This window comes from Haliaeetus albicilla, chromosome 3, assembly GCF_947461875.1.
Source record: "Haliaeetus albicilla chromosome 3, bHalAlb1.1, whole genome shotgun sequence".
Classification (NCBI taxonomy): Eukaryota; Metazoa; Chordata; class Aves; order Accipitriformes; family Accipitridae; genus Haliaeetus; species Haliaeetus albicilla.
Window position 1 is genome coordinate 33,698,222 of NC_091485.1, and position 21,326 is coordinate 33,719,547.

General features: G+C 36.8%; 1 protein-coding gene across 4 annotated transcripts in view; it reads right to left on the reverse strand.

Moving 5' to 3' along the window:
- RB1CC1 (RB1 inducible coiled-coil 1) overlaps nt 1–21,326 on the reverse strand; it is an 82,190-nt gene that overhangs the window by 13,542 nt on the left and 47,322 nt on the right. For all 4 annotated transcript variants that reach the window (XM_069779330.1, XM_069779331.1, XM_069779328.1 and 1 more), the window contains 6 exons: nt 20,197–20,300; nt 17,569–17,695; nt 9,251–11,166; nt 3,521–3,680; nt 1,704–1,812; nt 1,343–1,583 (listed from right to left, as the gene is read on the reverse strand). In XM_069779330.1, the coding sequence (XP_069635431.1) occupies nt 1,343–1,583; nt 1,704–1,812; nt 3,521–3,680; nt 9,251–11,166; nt 17,569–17,695; nt 20,197–20,300 (2,657 nt within the window). The remainder of the gene's footprint in view (nt 1–1,342; nt 1,584–1,703; nt 1,813–3,520; nt 3,681–9,250; nt 11,167–17,568; nt 17,696–20,196; nt 20,301–21,326) is intronic.

Consider the following 21,326-nt stretch of genomic DNA (forward strand, 5'->3'; position numbering starts at 1 on the left):
AACCCCTTCTCTTGGAGCATAAGACAGTCTTTACTATTCAAAAACCTTTATAAAATTACTTTAGGTACATTTAAATTAAGAATCAAAGCTCTGAACTTGATGCTCATTTTCATGGAACTCAGTATTGAAAAAACAAAAAATACACCTGCATTAGGCTCGATTTCTGACAACAACCAACAAGATAACTTTGTACCAGTCAGAATTATTTAAATTCTGAAGACTTTATAGTCATGCACTAAGACCAGATCACCAGATCACCAAAGTCTACTAGCTTTACATGTAGGCTCTTAATTTACTAGACAAGGCATTATAAGCCAATAACAAAGTGAACTGCTATTGTAGGGCACCCAAAATAAGAGAACATAGTGAAGTCGATGACTGCAAAAAACCTCCATAAATTCCCTCTGATCTCTATAATCACCTCAGTATTTCAAGCACAGCTTCAGACACCTACCTGCAAACTAACTGCTGCCTAATTACACCTCCATACAAGAAGGGTGATAAGCAGTTAAATATATGTATCAACATAATGTTATTTGAATCTGTTGTAAATCCAGATAATCAACCAGATCCAAACAAAATTGAACCAATCTTAAGTGAAAAGTTTAGTTTGAAGTACATAAGTTGCTTGCCCTAGCTGTTTTCCTCAAGTAAGGGTTTAAATAATTGCTAAGTTTTTTCCCAGTCTCATCACTGCCTTCTAGTAAGTCAGCAGTACCACCACAGCTGACATTACTGATGATTCGGAAGTTATGCAAACAAAGAGATGCTGAATACCTGTCCTTCTCTCCAATAATACAAAACATCAATCCATCAAGGCCACTTAATCAGCCTGAGTCTTATTACTTGTTTGGAATCCTGAGGATTCAGCCTCATTTCTACCAAGCATACCTATCAGCCCTTCCTCTTTATCAAGGAATATCATTATGCTGTCTTACAGCAGACACATACATGAACAATCATAAAGTTTTTTTTGTTTGTTTTTAAATGAGAGCCAGCCACTGTTCAAAAGATATGCTAATAACATGCAGCCACCCAGCTCATTCACCATTACAGTTGTTCTCCTGTTTGACTTACACTTCATATACTTAGGTCTATTTTTTCACCTCGTAATTCTGGGGGCAAGTTTCACCTTTAAGATACTTCTAAGTGATCAAAACCACACACTTCTGATGATTGTGACGCCACAACTGTATGTGTACATTTAAAAGAACATTTTTAGCAAGAACAAAGGCAGGAGGAGTGTGAAGTGCAAATGAGCATGTTTAACAACATCCCACAGCACACATTTAAAGAATGAAAGCCTGCTTTGCATATTTCTACTACAAAGCCCCATACTTACTGCACAGCCATCATACTGGTTTCCATTGTGGAGTCCATTCTCCCTTCAGCTGCAATGTCAGAAACCAATCTGTCTGTGTCAGTGGGAATATCAGCTGCGCAGGCTCCACAAGCTTCTGAAGCTGCTGCTGAGTAGGTAGGTGGAGAAAAATTACTACTTCTCAGTTTATTAACTTCTTCTTCAAGCTTTTTCTTCTCTTCAAGTAAGCGAGCTCGATCTTCAGAAAGCGTTTCAATCAAATCTATGACACAAGCGAATAAAAATTCTTTTAACAACAGCAGCACTAAGGATCAAAACCAATCTGTAGTGAGTGGATTTATCCTATTAGAAAAGATGAATTCTTCTTCAGAACTTTGCTTACCCTTATCTTTTTCTTGCTGTTGTGTAAGCATTTTTAATTTGTCACTAAGATCATTAATTATGTTTTCTTTTTTCATTTTCTCTCTTGCCAGAACAGTGTTAAAGTTGGTCTGAAAACAGAAAGAAGTATTACTGAAATAAGAAATGTACTGTATAAACGTAATGCAAACTACATCACTAGAACAAAAAAGTACAAAAGATATCACGCATTTCAGTTTCCTACAATATAGTTAAACAAGGAATTAAACTTGTTTACATATTACTTCGGTGAAGAGATAAAATGTTTGTACATTTTGTTTTGAGGTTTCTCTGTAACAATTTTTTTTTTATCCCTCTGGTTCCCCCAAGCCCAATACACACATGTAGTATAAAGAAATCATCATTAAAAAATAGTAATTTGTAAGTTCCTGGGTTTTTTAAACATAATGCTTTATATTCCAGTTTATATATGACAGTTGCACGTTTTATATTAAAACCAGTTACTTTAAGGATTAAAATGGTTATTAAGACAAAGATGCACTGCTGTTCTGGTTTCAGGTGGAATAAAGTTAATTTTCTTCTTAGTAGCTGGTATAGTGTTGTGTTTTGGATTTAGGATGAGAATAATGGTGGTAACACACCGATATTTTAGTTGTTGCTAAGCAGTGTTTATAATAAGTCAAGGACTTTTCAGCTTTTCATATTGGGAAGGACAGCTGACCCAAACCAGCCAAAGGGGTATTCCATACCATATTACGTCATGCCCAGTATGTGAAATGGGGGGAGTTGGCCTGGAGGCACTGTGGCTTGGGGATTGGCTAGGTATTGGCCAGCGGGTGGTGAGCAATTGTACTGTGCATCATTTGTTTTGTGTATTCTATTATTATTTTCCCTTCCTTTTCTATCCTATTAAACTTTATCTCAATTCACAACTTTTACTCCCCGCCCCCCCCCATTCTCTCCCCCATCCCAGTGGGGTGGAGGGGAAGTGAGCAAGCAGCTGCGTGGTGCTTAGTTGGTGGCTTGGGTTAAACCATGACAACTGCATCAAGAAATCCTTTCTTACTGTTTAAATGCAACAAAGCTGTAGATAACAGCTGTTACTAACAGAGATTTAATTTAAGAACTGAAGACTCATCTACAAAATCTGAGAGATTCAAGATGTTTTGAAAGAAAAAAATGTGTGGATACAGATATAATTATTAATCCAGTGCAATATGATTTTGTATCGAGGTGTGCAGTACACAGTGTTTCTAAGTTTATTAAGTAAAATATAACATTTGCTTTGAACCACCAAAAAATATAACATTTGCTTTTCAAATGGTACCTGCCCAGGCTAATAAAGTTTAAAAGCCATTAAGTAGCATTCCAAGTTAAGTAGTATTTCAAATAATTAATTTTGTGTTGTCCACAAATTTTGTGTTGTTAACTTAAACTATACTTAACCAGTATCTTTCCGGAGTTCAAGAGATTAATGGATAAAAATTTACAGCACTAGCTTAACTTAAGCAAAACAAGTCACAGAATTACAAAAATTGAAACTGGATTGTCCAGTTCACAGATATTTAAGGAGGCATTTTTTTTGATTGGTTGGGTTTTTTTTCATTTGTTTGTTTAGTTGGTTTTTGTTTGGGTTTTTTTGTTTTGTTTTTTTTTTTTTTTTAATGCTTAACTGTTGGAGTCCATTAACACATCATATGCTGGCTCCAGAAAATAGCGCAAATTTAGAATGTGCATGTGTTACACAGCAAAAAAAACCCCCAACTCCATAACTTCGAAACAGCAAAAGAACACATAATTTTCATGGGAGCAAAAGTAATAAAAAAGAATCAGCTTTACCTGCTGTTCTGCAGTGAGCGATGTTCTGATGTTCTGCATTTCTTCATTCTTTCTTTTCTCTTGTTCTTCAAGTTGCTCTAAGAACTTCATTTTTTCTTCATGAAGCTTCTCTTGAAGTTCAGCAACCAAGCTTGACTCAGCAGATGATTCAGTGGGAGGACTTAAAAGAAAATGTTTAGGCTTTAAACTTGCAGCATATAGAGTCCCAGAATACATGAAATAAGCAAACACACAAGAAGTCAGAACTTTTTTGAGACATTTTTTCTGAAATATGAAATAAATACTGTATTCTAATTAAGTCATTACTAATCTTCAATTCTACTTTTTAATCCTGAGCTCTTATCAGATTCTTACTCCTGGGCATTCTGTTTTTTAGTGTACTACACTGGCTTTAATTTTGAAGTTTTTTTTGAGGGGGGAAGTTTTTGTTTTCACTTTTCTAACAAAACAGGAGTTGTGGAAAGCAGTAAAAAGAGGAACAATGACAGTCAACTCCCTGAACATTCTTAGTATGTCAAAATGCAAAGCCTCCAGAGCTGTCAAGTAATTAAAGCAATTCAGCAATAAATCTGATGCTAAGGAATTCAGATGTGAAACTTAAAACTCTGGGTTGCAGAATCTGGGGGATAGCAGTAAAGATCATAAGAAAGGAAAGCATCAACAGTCATTGAGGCAGGAAGGATAACAACCTTAAACAGCTCTTGAAACAGGAAATGTTACACAGGCCAAATATTCTTCATCACTGAACCAAAAGCATTAACTACGCTCTTCTGTGTTTTGGCTTGAATTATCAAGAACCACCACTGAAAAACATCGGGACAGAGAAAGCCCTTTGTTGGGCAATATTTGTGAAAAACTGTATTATTTTAAATTTCTATTATTTATCTACACCATAACAATCTTTAATATAAAGAAAATCCCCCCAGACCTAACTCTCCATCTACATACATATGTCAGTGGTTTTCTCCAGTCAGAGCAGCCTGGAGGTATGGTCTCCTGATGTTAGGTAAGCTGTGCTGAAAGCAAAACATCATGTAAAATATACTAACATTCACAAGCGCAACTCCTAACACTAAAAATGCTCCAAAAATTCTTCTTGCCTCATAATGCAAAGCTGCTCTGTTAAGACTAGGGACTACAGAACCTCAGAGACACCAGAAAGATGCAGCACGGAGAATATGAAAGAAAACTGAATTGCAGAGGAGGCAGGGAACCTAAATACTGATTGCTGCATGGGCACCCATGAAGCAACCAGTTCCAGCCATTTCTAGAGTCTTTGCTTAACCACACGATCCAGCACATACTCACCTACCTCTGTTTCTGCCATCAATTCTCCCTATCAGGCTAAGAAACCACAGTATAAGTTTGTCTGAGAAGTGTAAAGAAGAGGTATGCCTGCACCTTACTTCAACAAGCAAAAAAATTCACTCATATTATTCCACTTTATCTAAATGCCAAGTTAATAGATCAGCCGAAACCCAAAGCTCTTAGCTGCACTAAACCAACGCAGGTATCATCTGCCTCTCAGATAGGCTGCCTGGACTACTGACTGCAAATGACAGCCGAATAAAGGATATTGTTATTCTGCAAAGGATGCTAGCACATTAACAGTTTTTTAGTCTCATCACTGCATCAGTGTATTGGGTTTACACATTTAATCTACAAGGGTCTCGACAACTATGGCAATAGTGACAATGCCTAACTTTTTTTAGTGTTTTCCAGACACCAAAAGCACATTTCTTCAGAGATTGGGGTTCCTTTGCAAGTAAACACTGTACTACTCTGCTCTAAGATGACAAATGATGCATTTAGCAACACTATCACTGTTCTATCACATGGGCATATACTGAAGATACAAACTGTTATACAGTAGCTAAGCACTCAAAAAGCCCTTAAGAAGCGGTAAATAAAGCTCTGAAAGCCTACTGAAGTTCTCAGAGTGGCAAAACAACCTTTGACTTTCCAGAAATCAGAAGTAAAATAAGGAGACAACAAAGCAAGTCATGAGACACTCAGGCAAATCTTTTTTGTGCTACTGAGAAAGCATTTTCCTGATGGATTTAATTTCAATTTATTTCTAAATTAAGCCTAGCTACGAAAGAGAGAGCACGTGCTCTACAGAGACGCTTCACTACTGATGGTAGTCTGATAGAAGTGGCTGGACAATACCACAGCTGGAAGACATCAAAGCTGTAATTCAGTTTTCAAAGCAGTGAGGATTCCTATTCTATTTTTAATATTCTTTAAAATGTTATCAATCTTTTTACTAACCAGCAAACTGCTTAACAACGGAAGTCATTACAGAAATCGTATTTTTCAGTTAATCTTGGCTAGTACATGCTACATACATAGAAAGATTAAATAGGAGAGTTACAACTGCCTTGCAGTTTTATTATCTTTCCAAATCATGACGATTTTAATTTCAGGCACATTATAACCAAAACACATTCATTTTCATATGTTGGTAATGCATGGGTCACAAACATTTCTTTGTCACTTTTTTTTTTTTTTTTTTTTTTTTTTTAGTTTTCATGCAAGTTCAAAAACTAAACTCCTGATACCAGTGCAACACTTGGGTCAAATTTAACAACTCATCTCCCTGTCCATGCCTTCTGGATGGCTAATGTAACATTGCTCTTGCAGAAAAGGACGTTTATCTGACAAGCATATAGGCACATGCCAAATAAAGTTGGTGTCTCCCATTACAAGTTAACTGCTAAACAATGACTGAGTGAGGATAACAAGTCGACTCAAATTATTGACATAGCTTGGGGTTTTAGGAACTCAAAAACCAAACAGCTAGACAGTGACTTTGAAATATTAAGACAGATTCACTTAACATATGCGCCCTCTGGAGTCACAACACATCATGTCTTTATTCCTAGAGAAAAAAAACTAACAGCAGATTAAAGGCATAAAGAGGAGCCTTAGGAAGCAATATATATTTTCATGTCACACTGAAAATTAAATTACTTGACAGAACTCATAACAAACTACTAACACTTCTTTAGACTGAAACAGATAATACTTCTTTGAAATACATTACTATATCTGTTTTATCCAGTTTGTATAAGAACACACACATCTGTGCTCAAAAGTTGTTCAAATGTAAGTGTAGATGGTGGATTTTCTAAAGTCTGATGACACAGCTACATCCTTTTCCTGTTGAGTCAAGTTTTTAAAACTTCTACAGTGCATTAATACATATGAAAGGAAAAGAACATAAGAATTTATCTTTTTTCCTCCTCATTTCACCATATTTCATTAAGAGAATATTTTGTTCAATTAAGGGCAGTTCTTTATTTCATTATATCCCAATCTTAACTCAAAAAACGTATTATTATCTTGATGTCTTTTTTCGTACACTGACATACAAAACACAAACACTGATACAACATCATTTAATGATGGATATGTTCGTATCAAAATCCTGAGGTAATGGGACCAAAGTGGGTAATTCAAGTGAAGCAGGTATTCAGATTTCCCTTGCACTATGTAAGTGAATTGTACACACGTGTTGGACACTCTGGATAACTTCCCCTCTCCTTCCTTTTTTTTTTTAGTTTTTTTTTTTTTTTTAACATTACATTGATATTGAAAGTTGAATACAGACTTAAGTTAGCATTTATATTCTGCAGTACTCGTCTGGCTTTTATGCCCATTCTGTCCATTTTATTGGTCTTTTCCCATTTCACATACTTGTTATATCATAATACCTCGAAAAAAACGCTCCATTTAGGTATTGTACAAGCAAGATCTAGCTACTGTGTTCCTTCACACTACAAGAACATAAATGACAAATTCAGCATTTCAAAATAGAATATTGTTTCTAAGCAGTAGTCACACAGAAAAATTCTACTATTTCTGTTCCATAACACCATCATCTACTCTGTTGACAGGCATACTCCTTGAGAAGCTGGCGTCTCATGGCTTGGACAAGTGTACTCTTCACTGGGTGAAAAACTGGCTGGCTGGATGAGCCCAGAGGGTTGCGGTGAATGGAGTTAAATCCATTTGGCAGCCGGTCACAAGTGGTGTTCCCCAGGGCTCAGTATTGGGTCTAGTTCTGTTTAATAACTTTATCAATGATCTGCACGAGGGAATCAAGTGCACCCTCAGTAAGTTTGTAGACGACAAGTTGGGCAGGAGTGTTGATCTGCTTGAGGGTAGGAAGGCTCTACAGAGGGATCTGGACAGGCTGGATCGATGGGCCGAGGCCAATTGTACGAGGTTCAACAAGGCCAAGTGCCAGGTCCTGCACTTGGGTCACAGCAACCCCGTGCAGTGCTACAGGCTTGGGGAAGAGTGGCTGGAAAGCTGCCCAGCAGAAAAGGACCTGGGGGTGCTGGTTGACAGCCGGCTGAATATGAGCCAGCAGTGTGCCCAGGTGGCCAAGAAGGCCAACGGCATCCTGGCCTGCATCAGAAATAGTGTGGCCAGCAGGAGCAGGGAAGTGATCGTCCCCCCTGTACTTGGCACTGGTGAGGCTGCACCTCGAGTACCGTGTTCAGTTTTGGGCCCCTCACTGCAGGAAAGACATTGAGGTGCTGGAGCATGTCCAGAGAAGGGCAACCAAGTTGATGAGGGGTCTAGAGAGCAAGTCTTATGAGGAGCTGCTGAGGGAGCTGGGGCTGTTTAGTCTGGAGAAAAGGAGACTGAGGGGAGACCATATTGCTCTCTGCAACTACCTGAAAGGAGGTTGTAGTGAGGTGGGTGTCGGTCTCTTCTGCCAAGTCACAAGTGACAGGACAAGAGGAAACGTCCTCAAGTTGTGCCAGCAGAGGCTTAGATTGGATATCAGGAAAAGTTTCTTTACTGAAAGGGTTGTCAGGTATTGGAACAGGCTGCCCAGGGAAGTGGTGGAGTCACCATCCCTGTAGGTATTAAAAAAAGCACGTAGACAAGGTACTCCAGAACATGGTTTAGTGGGCATGGTTGATGGTTGGACGCAATGATCTTAAAGGTCTTTTCCAACCTAAACGATTCTAAAATTCTAAGATATGAGAAATCAGAAAGAGTAATTCTAGGCATTTCTGGCAAGGGAAAATATATTTTTCTTTTTAAAATGCAAAAACACTGCAGAAATTAATAATGAAAAACAATGATGTTAGGATGTTCTTTAAAATAATGTTGCCCATGTGTGTTTCATTATAAAGCTTAAACTGAAGACCCTGAAAGAAATACATAACCATGGCAGCTAAAGTCAATGCAAGTCCAGGTAGGCATGGGACAGTTTTCAGTCGGTCATATATATATTCCCACACACTTTCATGCCACCATTAGCACCAGCAAGCATGTATAGCTGCCAATAAAAGAAAGTTATCACCCTAAAAGCTAGCCATTGCATGCTCACACAGCGCTAATACCAGACTAAAGGATGGAAAAGGAGAGAGAGGCTGAGACCGTCAAAATTGGATCTTCAAGCAACATGCTATTGTGTAAACACTTCTGCAATGTAACATTACAAGACTGAAATATAAAACCTTCATTGCTGTCTGGAAATAATATTGTGTAAGACATTTTACAATCTTTGAGATTAACTACAGATACAGGAATATCACTACCTATAAAATGGAAGTAGCTTGAAACTTGAATATAGAAACCAACTCAGATAAACACCATTATAAATATACAGAAATTGTACTTAATGCATAGTGCATCATGAATAAATATACCATAGTAATTACTTTAAAATACGTTGAAAACACAGTAACTTAAGTCTTACAGTACCTCCGATTTACTTGCATCTCAAGTTGTTGTATTTTTTCCAAAAGCCCTTTTTCAGCAGCTTCCCTCTGTAATTCAATATCTTTACAAGCAGTTTGTACTGCATCCTCTTTTTCACAATTGAGCTTCTGAATGAGCAACTGCCTGTCTTGTTCTTGGTTAGATACTAACAGTTCTTTCTCTTCTTTAAGCTTATGGATAATAGCTTCATATTTTTCCTGCTGCTCAAAGAGAGACAGTTTTTCTGTTTTTTCCTTTTCTAGGGCATTCACTTCCAACTCTAACTTACTTTGTAGTTCCGTTATTTGCTCTGAAAGTCTTTTTTCTGCCTCAGAAGTTTTTTGATGAAGAAGTGTTACTTTATTTAGTTCAGTTCTAAGCAAATTTGATTCTTCTTCATATCTGTCTATTAGCTCAGAAATGCACTGATCTTTCTCAATTGTCATCAGAGTCCTTAGTTCTGATAAGCCCACTTGATATTCATCACTGTTAATTTGTATTTTACTGTTTAATTTATCTATCTCTTTTTTTAAGCTTTCAGTTTCTTTATCAATCTGAGATTTTAAGGTCTCTTGTTGCTGGTTTCTGCTTTCTTCCAAAAGCAGCTTCATTTCATCAGTTTCTGCCTCTTTCAGGGCAAGTTCAACTTCTAATTTGCACCTTAAATCAGAAAGATCTGAAACCTTGAGTTGTAACTCTTCTACTTGTTGTTGTTTCTCTTGCACAACTACTGCATGGGATTCCTGCATTTGTTCAAGTCTATGCTGGTTCTCTTTTTTTAATTTATCTAAACAGTCCTTGTGCTCAGCTAGCACCTTCTCAAATTCCTGTAAATGCCTGGCTTGCAGTTTGTTTTCCAGTTCTTTTAAATGGCTTTGCTCTAAACTCTCGAGTTCTGCCCTCAGGAGTTGTAGTTTTTCATTGTTTTCAACATGAAGTTTTTTCAAGTCTTCAAGTACTATCTCACGAGACTGCCTCAGTTCCTTAATTTCACAATTTTGTGTCTCCATTTGGCATTCCAATTCAAGTAATTTCTGGTCTTTTTCATTCTGAAGGCAAACTACGGCTTCCTTCTCATTTTTTACCATTGCAAATTCATCATTCTTATTCTGAAGAACTTCCTCAAGGCCTAATAAGTCACCTTTTAACTTTTTAATCTTCTTTTTATTTTCTTCACCATCCTCCAATAATTTATTAATTTTAGTTTCATATTCACTTTTCAAAGACTGTAATTCTTTTTGATGTTTATCTTTTAGTGTTTTTTCAAGTGAAAGTTTTACCTTCTCAATAGTATTTACTATTTCTAACGAAGTGCATTTTAAAGAATTAGAGAAGTCACACTGTTCTCTTTGTACAAGTGTTCTAAAGTGGCAAAGATCTTCTTTTATACCTCTTAAATGTACCTTAGAGTCTTGGGCAATAACCCTACACTTCTCCATGCAAACATTGAGAGATGCGTTTTCTACTGAAACGTCCTTTACACATGAATTTGTATCTTGCATACGCCTACTGTCTATTGCATTGATAACTGAAGAATAAAGAGATTCCACCATCATTTCTGGACTTTGTGGATCACTTATTACATTAGGAGATACTGGATTTTCTTCTATTACAAATTCATTTACTGCTGACATGAAGTCAGATTCTGGACTTTCTGCTAATGAATCCAAGTCTAATGATCCTTGCTTAAGAGCTTGCTCCAAGTTCGGATGGGCAATAGTTTCAAAATCAAATGTATGAGCATCAATGCTGTCCGGAGACAATTCTTCTAATGGAGCTGGGGGACACACAGAAGGACACAGGGGACCCTGAAGGCTGAGTGATGGAGGAGTTCTTGAAGAGGTAGCAATTGCAGTTCCTGTTGTACTTTCCATCCTTGGTGTGGTAGCAGATTGTGGCGATGCTTGACTATTGGAGGCCTACAAGTTACAAAATAAGAAACAAACACTTAACGAAGTGATAGGCAAAACTATTACTATTTTAAATTGAATAAAAATCACCGGGCAGAACAAGAACTTAAAAAGTCAGCCTTATTATCCGTAACACTCAAAAATACACACAGCTAAATTTTAAGTAAAACTTGCAGAAATTCAGAGAGATTTTCCATTAAGTTTCAAAAAAGCACCATTTGTAAAAACATAAATATTAAATGTTCACCTATCCAGAAGTCTTACATAGAACGCATATAATTGTATTTGAAAGGGCTGAAATGTAAGTTTGGATGATACGAAAACCTGAAGTAACCAGTCGGAAATAAGCTTTGTTTTCTACCAGCCTATTGATTTCGGTTTTCCTAATAATTTTGTCACTAAAATATCTTTATTTTATATTGCTAATACTGCTATTAAAAATCAGTGTAGTCCAGTCACTATTAAGACACTAAAACTAAGGTTTACAAAAAGCCTTATTACAACAAAACTGTTGCTTACTAACGTATCAAAAACATGCATGAGAATTGTTCTGCTTGTGAGAATGTAGTAGTGCAGTATAATGAAGGGCACATTGTAATTAAAAGCAACATTCTGACTTTTCAGAATGCAAGATACCACAGCCTGAGTGGACTTCCTGCCCTATCCCCACCCCCCTACCATTGCTCCCAATTTTTGTCATTTTGCCTCAAGACCTTGGATACCACCAAGCCTGATTCTGTAGCACCAGATCCTTCAATATTCAGCTGAAAAGCTAATGGTTAGAATAACCACCCATAATCATCCATGAGTAACAGCAGCTGGTAAGCCAATACAAAGATTAAGTGAAGCTTCTCCACCTTCACAAAACTGTTCCCAAGTAAACTCTGATCAATTCCAGTGCTTCTGATTCTTAAAAAGCTAAAAACTTACCTTCAAATCAATTTTCCAGTTAATTGTGATAACATGTTTAAATCTCATTATCATCAGTTTTTGTTCATTACTATATGAATTATAAAGCAAGATCAAGTTCCAGTGCATACTTTCCTGAAAAGTGTGAATTCATGCACAGTATTTGAAAACCAAATCTTTGCTATTTCAAAGACATCATACTTCTCTATACTGCCATGGAATATATACTTTAAGTGAATTCAGCTGAAGTTTGATTTATCATAGCTATAATAGTTGTAACTGCAGGCCACGTTACATGCACTTATTTCTATTCACCTGAAATTCAGTAAAGCACCATTTTGACATGCTTTAAAAAAAAATAATCAACCTCAGCAAGGCCTTAGAAACTGTGCAAACAGCCTGTGTTCTGTGATTTTCAAGCTTTTTGTATGTGACTAAAACTCAATTTAACTTACAGTATGATGTATCTAGAAGATTACACTGCAGTTACAGATTTTCTTATCTTTGCTATTTAATAGATGTAACATAAATACAAACTAAAATAAATATAAAATAAAATAAATTTACTGCTTGTAAACTTTGTTTGACAGAATAAGTGAAATGTGTATTAAAGTCCTCTTCCTTTACTATCTTTAAATCTATTAGAACTAGGAACAAATGGTCAGTCTGTAGTATCTTATACTATTAACTGTTAAATACAACAGGAAATATAGAAGCCCTAATGCCAACAGTAATATCATCTGCAGATTCTTAGAACAAAAATATAAGCCTTAAGCTTCAGCAAGTGCAGAACACATCCCAGTGGAAGCCAAAAATCAATGTACAGCCTCAGTATTCACCAAGGATGCATTCCTGAACAATTTTGCAGTAAGATGGGTAGGGAAGCAATTTTTCCTAAGAAAATTACAGTGGAATACATCCAGTTAAAATACATAAGGAGACTATCCGTGACATGTAGGATGAAGAGGTATGAGCAGGATCATCAGGAACACAAACTGGAAGAGACAAGTTTTTTGAAAGGACTGTTGTTCTGAACAAATCTCAGATGCATTGTCTGCAACCCCATAGCCTAACCATTACCTTGCTTTTCCATCCTTCACCCTTGAAGGACTTGTTCAGTCTTATTCATCAGAGGAACGTGACCATCTTGAAAAGAAACTATTCCTAAAGACTCATTGGAATATTTGCAGTAAAAGATTCCCATAAGATGTTAATTCTCAAAGTGCTGGAGATCTTTCAGAATAGTGCTCTTCTCCAAAAAGCCAACACTGCCTGCAGCTGATAATCCTGATGCTGCTGCTTGTGCCTCTTTTCCAAACCATCCACATTGTCTCCATGCATTTAAATGTGTCTGGTGTTCTTTAGTACGTTAGTTTTTATTGAAGAAACTTTTGCTATCCATTCAATGGAGCTACTTGACTGGCAACAGTTAGTGGAGCTGGGCAATAAATGGTCAGTAACAGAACTCAACGCCCCCCCCAAACCCAGAAGTAACATATATGAGACTGCTGATGTATAAATAGCCAATTTTTGTCTTCTCAATCTTCTACAAATGCCTGGTACCCAAAAAGGGACGCTACTCTTCTCTGTACCATGTAAACATTCTCTTAAGGGAGGTGCAGTGTGACTAACTGAATTCTGAAATGAGATTTAGGAAGAATCTATTTCCAGCTCTGACACTCATCTATTTAGCAGAGCTGCATTTACACCTCACTTCCATTAGCCACTGCATCTATATGAAAGTAAATCATACAATGATTTTGAAATCCAGTGATGAAAACCCACTGTAAAAAAGTTACATTCATTATATACAAAATATTGTCTTTATCAAAAATGAACACAGAACATGAGACAAAAAAATTTAAAGGGAAATGCTCCTTTTGTTTAAAGGTACTATTAGTCCAAGTTTAAGCATTTCCCTTGATTTTAATTTCTGCTTGCTGTTTATCTAAGAAAACTTAGAAAAAGAAACGCTGAAGGATACTGTATATGCTGATACATGTGTGGATTCCAAGCATATACTTTAAGTGACAAACATTTAAGATTGATAAACCAGAACTTTAACAGTAATAAAAGCTAGCATCACGGATGCCAATAAGCACATACTAAAAAAGCACTTCAAAGGCTTTGAATACTAGAAGGCCTTACAGAAAGCCACATGCAATGGAAAGATGGTTATCTACTTTTGGCACCCCTGCAGAATGAAGAAAACAAAAAAATAGTCATCAGTGTGTAGAACAACACTCTACTGAGCTTGGTCTCCTCATGACCTGGGGCTGTAACAAATTCCAGGATGCCTCTGCAGTGGCTGCTGTGAACTCCGTCTCTAGTTAGAGTACCAGATTACTGCCTAGTGAAGAGTTAAAACTCACATTTTGAGCAGCTGAAACTATATGAAAGACTTTGTTTACTGTTGCCTATTTCCCTGAAAAGCTGGTGCCTGCCATCTAGTCTATTTAAAATCTACAGGCAGCAATGTATGCCTATGTCATACACTAATTCCTGTGATGAAAAAGGAAAAGGAGTCAAGAGCAAACACAAAAAAAAAGAGACAGAGAAGCAGAGTTAATTTTTAAGTTCTCAGGTGTTGCTGGATTACATGCCTTGTTCCAGTTGTGTTACTACGATAAACAGTGAGGGAATGGGGCAATTCTTGGAAGGATTACAGTGTTTGAATTTCAAACTCAACTAAAACAAATGGTAGATTCATAATCTGATTTGAAAAGCAGCTTCTCTTACAAGAGAAACTTTTAATACCAAAGGATTGCATATGTTAATCATCTACAAACTGTGGAGAAGACACCTTAGTCATCTTACCTGACTCCTATGGGCATCTTAACCTTCTCCTGGACGTCTTTAACCCTGTCACTGATCTGCTTAAACTCTGTCCATATTATAGAAATGAGAAGGCACAGCAATATCTTTGGTGTGATACCATTAAATTACAAAGACTAAGAAGAAAGCTTTAAAAAGGAAAACAGATTTCAAAGTAGTAACAAATTAAACAAAAATCCACAACAAAGTTCTTTAACTATTCTGATGTGATACTAAAAAAAAAGAAATCTAATATCAGATAGAGAAGCATATGATCGTTAATGTTCTATGAATTCATAGGCTAAATCAATAAGAGTTATGGGGACACTTAAAAAGAAATGCTACTAACATCCTCAGTAACGTATTGGATCTCCTGACTTGCTCTTTGCTCACTTGTCTGCAGCCACAGCTTCTCTCTCCTGCCTAAAGCAACTATCAAAAGACCATCTGCTGCAGCAGATGCAGTAGGATGAACTCCCACCTGACCTAGACAGAGCTGAACTGCTGCACTACCAACAAGCCAGGGAAACTATCCCAGTGCAACTTAACTAGGCTTCTGCTGCCTCTGGTATGGAAAGGGAGGCTGGGGGTCAAATGTGCCTCCTTGGGAGAGTACAAGAGCAACGTTCTGCTGTATGGGCAATACTCCCCACCTGCACAGTCATCGCCAACTCTGCACCAAGCTGGGAGGATATCTCACAGTTCACCAACAGAATGTGTAGGTGCATGAAGCTGTAGGCATCTTCAGGACTATTACTAAATGTTTATTCGTCCTTCTAATTATATACTGTAAATTCCCACCAATACTAAGGATAAGAAAAGAATATTTTCAAATTATTTCAGTAATTCCACGCAAAAAAAACCACGGGCAAAAAGTAGTGTAATTTAAAAAACACTTCTAGATCATCTGCAGAACAAAGCAACACAGAGAAAGACCTAGTATCTCTCATCAAGTAATAACAAGAGCACTATTACTGAGAAGGAAAAATATCTGACAGATCTATTTGCTTCAATTCCAAAAAAACAGTTGAAATGAATCACTGAAATTACACACAGAGATGGGCATTTTCAAGATGACATCATGAATGGCCCAGCTCTGACCGTGCAATGCAATTTAAGGAAAGAGACAATTATCCAAACCTCTCTAAGCATTTGACATATGAGTCAGCCAAGAATCGAAACTGGTCAAAGCACAGCAAAAGAGAAAAGTGGGAAGAACAGATTCTCCTGATTTGGCAAACATCTTTTTGTGAGCCAGATACTGATAAAAATTTCTCAGAAAGCAAGTCTGAACCAAAAAGGGCAAACCATCAAGACCTGAACAAGTAAGGCACCTTTTGTGTTTATTTTTCTACTGTTATTATATATTTTTTAAATTAAAACTTACTCCTTTATTTCAGTCTTCCGACACTGCAAGCCTTAGTGAAAAATTAACTCGTTAGAACACCTGTCACTATCCTGGTTTCTTATGAGATAAATTTCAGGATGCTACAAGTTGGGGGTGGACTTCTGTATTTTAGAGCATGGTCTGTTGGAAAAGCATGTTCAGAAAACTCCCAGATTTCACAAAATTTACACCACTCCTTGCCATTCTGTTGGCTAATACAGTGGTCAGACCCCAACACTCTTGCTCTTAATGGCCGTTCATATAGAAACCAATCTGCATAAAGACAGAAAAGAGGTAAGAAACAAGCTAAATGATACACTTTTTCTATATTATAGAACAAAGAGCAGCCCAGGTCTCATATTTTACATAAGTGAAAGACTTCCAGTAAATCTCTTGTTCAAGTCTCAGACAAATAGAAGATAAAGGACTTCCTGTCACCTGGAATTTGGTAATTCGAAATTGAACATGCCCATAACCTTGGCAGTTATAGAAGATGCTTCTAGTCAGCAAAGTGCATGCAAACACTTACACTGTAGATAACATGGAGTCCCACAAAAAGTGACACCTTTTTTCTATAGCAAAACTGCTAAAGAACACAAATTTGGAGCAGTCAACTTCACATAAAATTTTAAGCATTGCTAAATTCACCCAGAGTTTCACTGGGACAGGCTACAGTCAGAAGCTAAAAGGACCCTGTCTGGTGTATTATCAAAGTTAGAGGCTGAATGCACATAAACCATCAAAAGTGACTGGCAGAAACAGAGTTTCTAGGGGGAAGAATCTGCTTGACAGGCAGAGTGAAACTAGGAAGAGATCTTTTTGCCATCTGTTCCTTATACTCAAAGAAAAAGACTGCAACATATTTCTTCCCTTCCCCAAAAAGCAGGACTGCAATAAAGGAGTAGGTGACAGACCAATATTCAGGCTAATGGGGACAACCAACCAAGGCGCTAAATTCTCCTTAACTGCGTGTGCCAAAAGGACTTAAGAAGCAAGGGAAAAATCTAGAGAAGTAACAACTTCATTAAATACAAACTAAAGCGACAATGGCAAAATGCACTCATTCTGCACACAGAAGCTTTAGAAAATGGCAGAAAACAGAAATATTAACAGAATAATTATAATTCTACAATTTCTGTGGAATATAAGCACCTGTTAACTCACTTCACTCATTGAAGAGCTCAAAGTTCTCAGAGTATTTACTAGTACGTGATTAGAAAGGAAACTACTACGCAGTTATGAGACCAACTAATCTTCTGAATAGAATATTCACTTTTCTTGGTAAAGAAAAACAAAAATACCTTTTGTTCATTCAGCAGGTCTGTAATGGTTTGTGACATTTCATCCAAACTCTGTGCTGCCTTTACCAGGTTATGTAGAGCACGTACATGCTGGTGAAGAGGTTCAAAGTCACAAAGTATGGGAACCCTTAAAAACAGTATAGGATTAAAATATATTAAATTATGTATTATGTGCACATTCCAACAAGACTAAGCTTCCTTTTGTATAAGGCTTGTACTTTCTTCATTTCATCTATTTTACATGGAAAATCCACTAAGACTACCGGGTTTTTGTGTTTTAAATTAAGAACTTGAGAGCTTTTAAGGAGTAGAAAATGATAAACACAATGATGGGGAAGTAATATGTCAGTCCTTCCTCCTAAGGAAAACATTTACCAGTAGTACCTAGAGTTACAATAACAGTAACAGAAGAGAACTGATAGTGATTAGATCTGTAACTGAAGCACTTATGTTTGCAAATGACTCTATTCTTCTTTTCAGTTGGATTCTCTCCAATCCAGCTCTTCCTTTGAACTAGCTATTAATTCTCTAATATTTTATTTTGATGACAGGTAATTTAAATTAAAAGACCGATTAATGTGTCATGATCACATTGCAAGTGTTGCAAGATAAGCTTTCAATTGCAAGTTTTCTAAACCTCTGGAAAAGCAACATTTATTTGATTTTTCTTGAGAGTCTGTATATCTAGAATTTTTAATTTGTTCAAGAATAGCTCCACTGAAATCATGAAGCAGTAGTTCATTTAGACTAACAATATAAGAAAAGCAGATTACACAATACATTGGTTTTGCATTCTCTATTCAATATATAGGGGAAGTGGTATCTAGTGTATTTTTGTAGAATTAAGATTTCTATAGTTACTCAAACATATAATTTCAGAAGACTGAAGCATTTTAAGTAAATAGAAGCATCATTATACAGCTCAGGGGTTCAGAAAAAGACTGTGTGCTGGATCTCAGCTTGCCTGTTGCTTGATCTTTAGATGTTAAATGAAAATACCAAAGACAGTACTGCTCTAAAGTTTCTTCTGAAGCTCAGTGTCTACCAAGGTGTGTGACAGCTTTGCCCACTCAAATTGCAAGTCCACCACTATCATCAATATTTCCACCAAATGTAATCCTGAGCACAGAAACCAGGACGAACATGACATAATCCCACCTCTACGGCCATCAAGTGGAAAGCTATGTTACTACAATTAAGACCAACTGAAAGAGTTTGGTTAGTGATTGGTTTCCTGACAATAGTAAGGCAAAATTCTTCTTGAACTCAGTCCAAACTTCCCAGGAAGGTTGTAAAATTCTCACAAACCCAAAAATCAGGCAACATCAGCAATATGACACTATAGTTTGCCCTTTTTTTTCCTGCAGAATCACTGAGGAGCAAGTCTAAGAGCATAACAAGAGAAATTAAAAGGGTACATCAACTGTATCATGATCTAGGGCAAATCCACTGTCAAGCAGACTAAGCTCACTATACTTACTGTTAATTCCAGCAGCAATACCATAAGGATGGCCAGGAATTCTGAATCAAAAAGAATGCCAGTACAAAAAAATAGGTGAAAAAAACCCACAGTGAATTCAGCTCCTGCACTGTGCACCATTAACAAGTTTCAGGCTGATACTGTTGGTGAACCTGACAGATGACAGCGGAGCATCCTCCTTTTGGATTCACCTTATCATCCTTTGTGGGATTGTGGCCTTGGGGCTAAAAAAAAATGGAATCTCAGCAAACCTCTAACTGCAGATCAATTCTAGGAGAAGGGTGACGGATACATGCAGCATCTGACTGTGGTCATACTGATAGACAGGTCTCCTCCTAGCAAGAACCTTACATAGAACTTGCTACTGCCTATTTCTTGCCCATTATCTTGGCTGGCATTTCTCTATCTGATTACTACAGGTTTAAGACATATGAGTTTGAAAGCTCACTCTAACAGTCAGCTTTTCCAGAAAGACATCCCCAAGTTCTAGACAAGAAACTAATCCTGTCAAGTTGCCTCCGAGACAAAACAGTAGCTTTCCTGTCTACATCTGCATGTGCGCCTCATTGTTGGGAGATAAGAAACAGGGAAATAGAGCTTCTGCTCAAAATGATGGATTTCCATAGACAGTAGAGCCACTTAGAAAACACACTTTTTTAGTAAAATCAGTCTGTCAGAGAAAAAGCAGTAATTGAATACAGGAGATCTCTAAGATCTCACGCTGGCCTAAAGAAATTTATTTCCTCCAGAATACCACTTAAAGAGGAAATGAAAAAAAATATTAATTTAATTCTGATCTGACACAACATACATAAAGTTATGAGTCTATTTCAGTTTAAAACTGACAAATTTTTTTTGTTCTTTAGCTATGAGGCAGCTCAGAGGAATGTCCAACATTCCTTACATCTCAATGCGGAATACATGTGTTCAAATTAACCAAGCTTGAGTACATGAAGCATATAGATAATATGTATCTGCATTAAGTCAGTGAAGACCATTGCTTAAGAATGGTATCAGTTAAAAAAATATCCTTGTCTATTCCTTACAGAAAATGAACTCTGGGGCAGGGGGGGATTGCAAAGCTGAAGGGGGGTAGGACCAGGGGGAAGCTATTTCCATAACATACAAAGTTTAAAAAGGTGCTTTACCTGAGTAGCGGCTGTACTTCTGAAGGACAAAAAGACTGCAAAAACTGCAAGTCACTTAATGAGATATCTGGAAGCTCACTGTCAAATCTGCGAGGTTTCCGTGTCTGTGTTAAGAAGAAATTAATTTAGACATTGTTATTAATGTAAACAGTATCAAGATAGCCAAGGAAGGATCAAAAGGAGTTTAATTAATAACACAGAAAAGTTGGTGTTAAACTGATATCTCTCTCAAAAGATTTCATACCTTTTTTTTTTTTTTTTTTTAAAGGAACCATGTCTGGCCTCACCCCCTAAAAAAATCATTTACATTTATAGTCACTAACTCTATCCATAGTGCCTCGAGCAGCAGTAGAATAGAGTATTTCAGTTGGAAGGGGCCTACAATGACCATTTAAGTGCAAATTTCTCCTTATTACCAACCTACATAAACATTAAGGATGTGTTTAAAAAGTTAAGGGATAAGAGATGGCACTGAAGCTTTATTTACTGTGCTGCTAAACATACAGTCAAGTATTAATTCAGTTTAGCATTCGAAACACTGAAATGAGTAGCATTCTTATTTTCCAAGTATTCTTTAAAAAGATAAAGCTGCAAAGGAGAAGCTGAAAAGGTTAAACAATGCAAAGTGAGATGGCCACACTAGAATTAGGGAGAGTTATCTTACTGGAATTAATCAAGCTGTATGAAATCAAAGTTAACAGACAATGCTTGATTACAACTATACTTTTTCAATCCTTCATGTTATCAGCCAATAAAGAAACAAAAATGCTTTTCCACTCACCCAGTGATTATAGAAAAACATGAAAATCTTTTACTTCCTTTTACCATCCTATTAATTTTATGGCTCTATTAATAAGAAGAGAGGATTAAATGATCAATTTATCCCACCTGGCTTCTTTTTTCTGATCATTAACAGAAATTTTTTGTTCAATACCACAGACTCCTTGCTGTAAAGGAGTATTGAGTTGACATTCCCTCTCTCACCACACTGCAAGTTACAAACCAATGCTAATACAGGTCACTTGAAATAGAAAAGAACAGTAGGCTCCCAGCTTTTTCATCTGTGTTGGAGCAATGTGACAGGCATATAGCTTGAATGAATTAAGCTTAGGTTTTTAATCTATGAAACT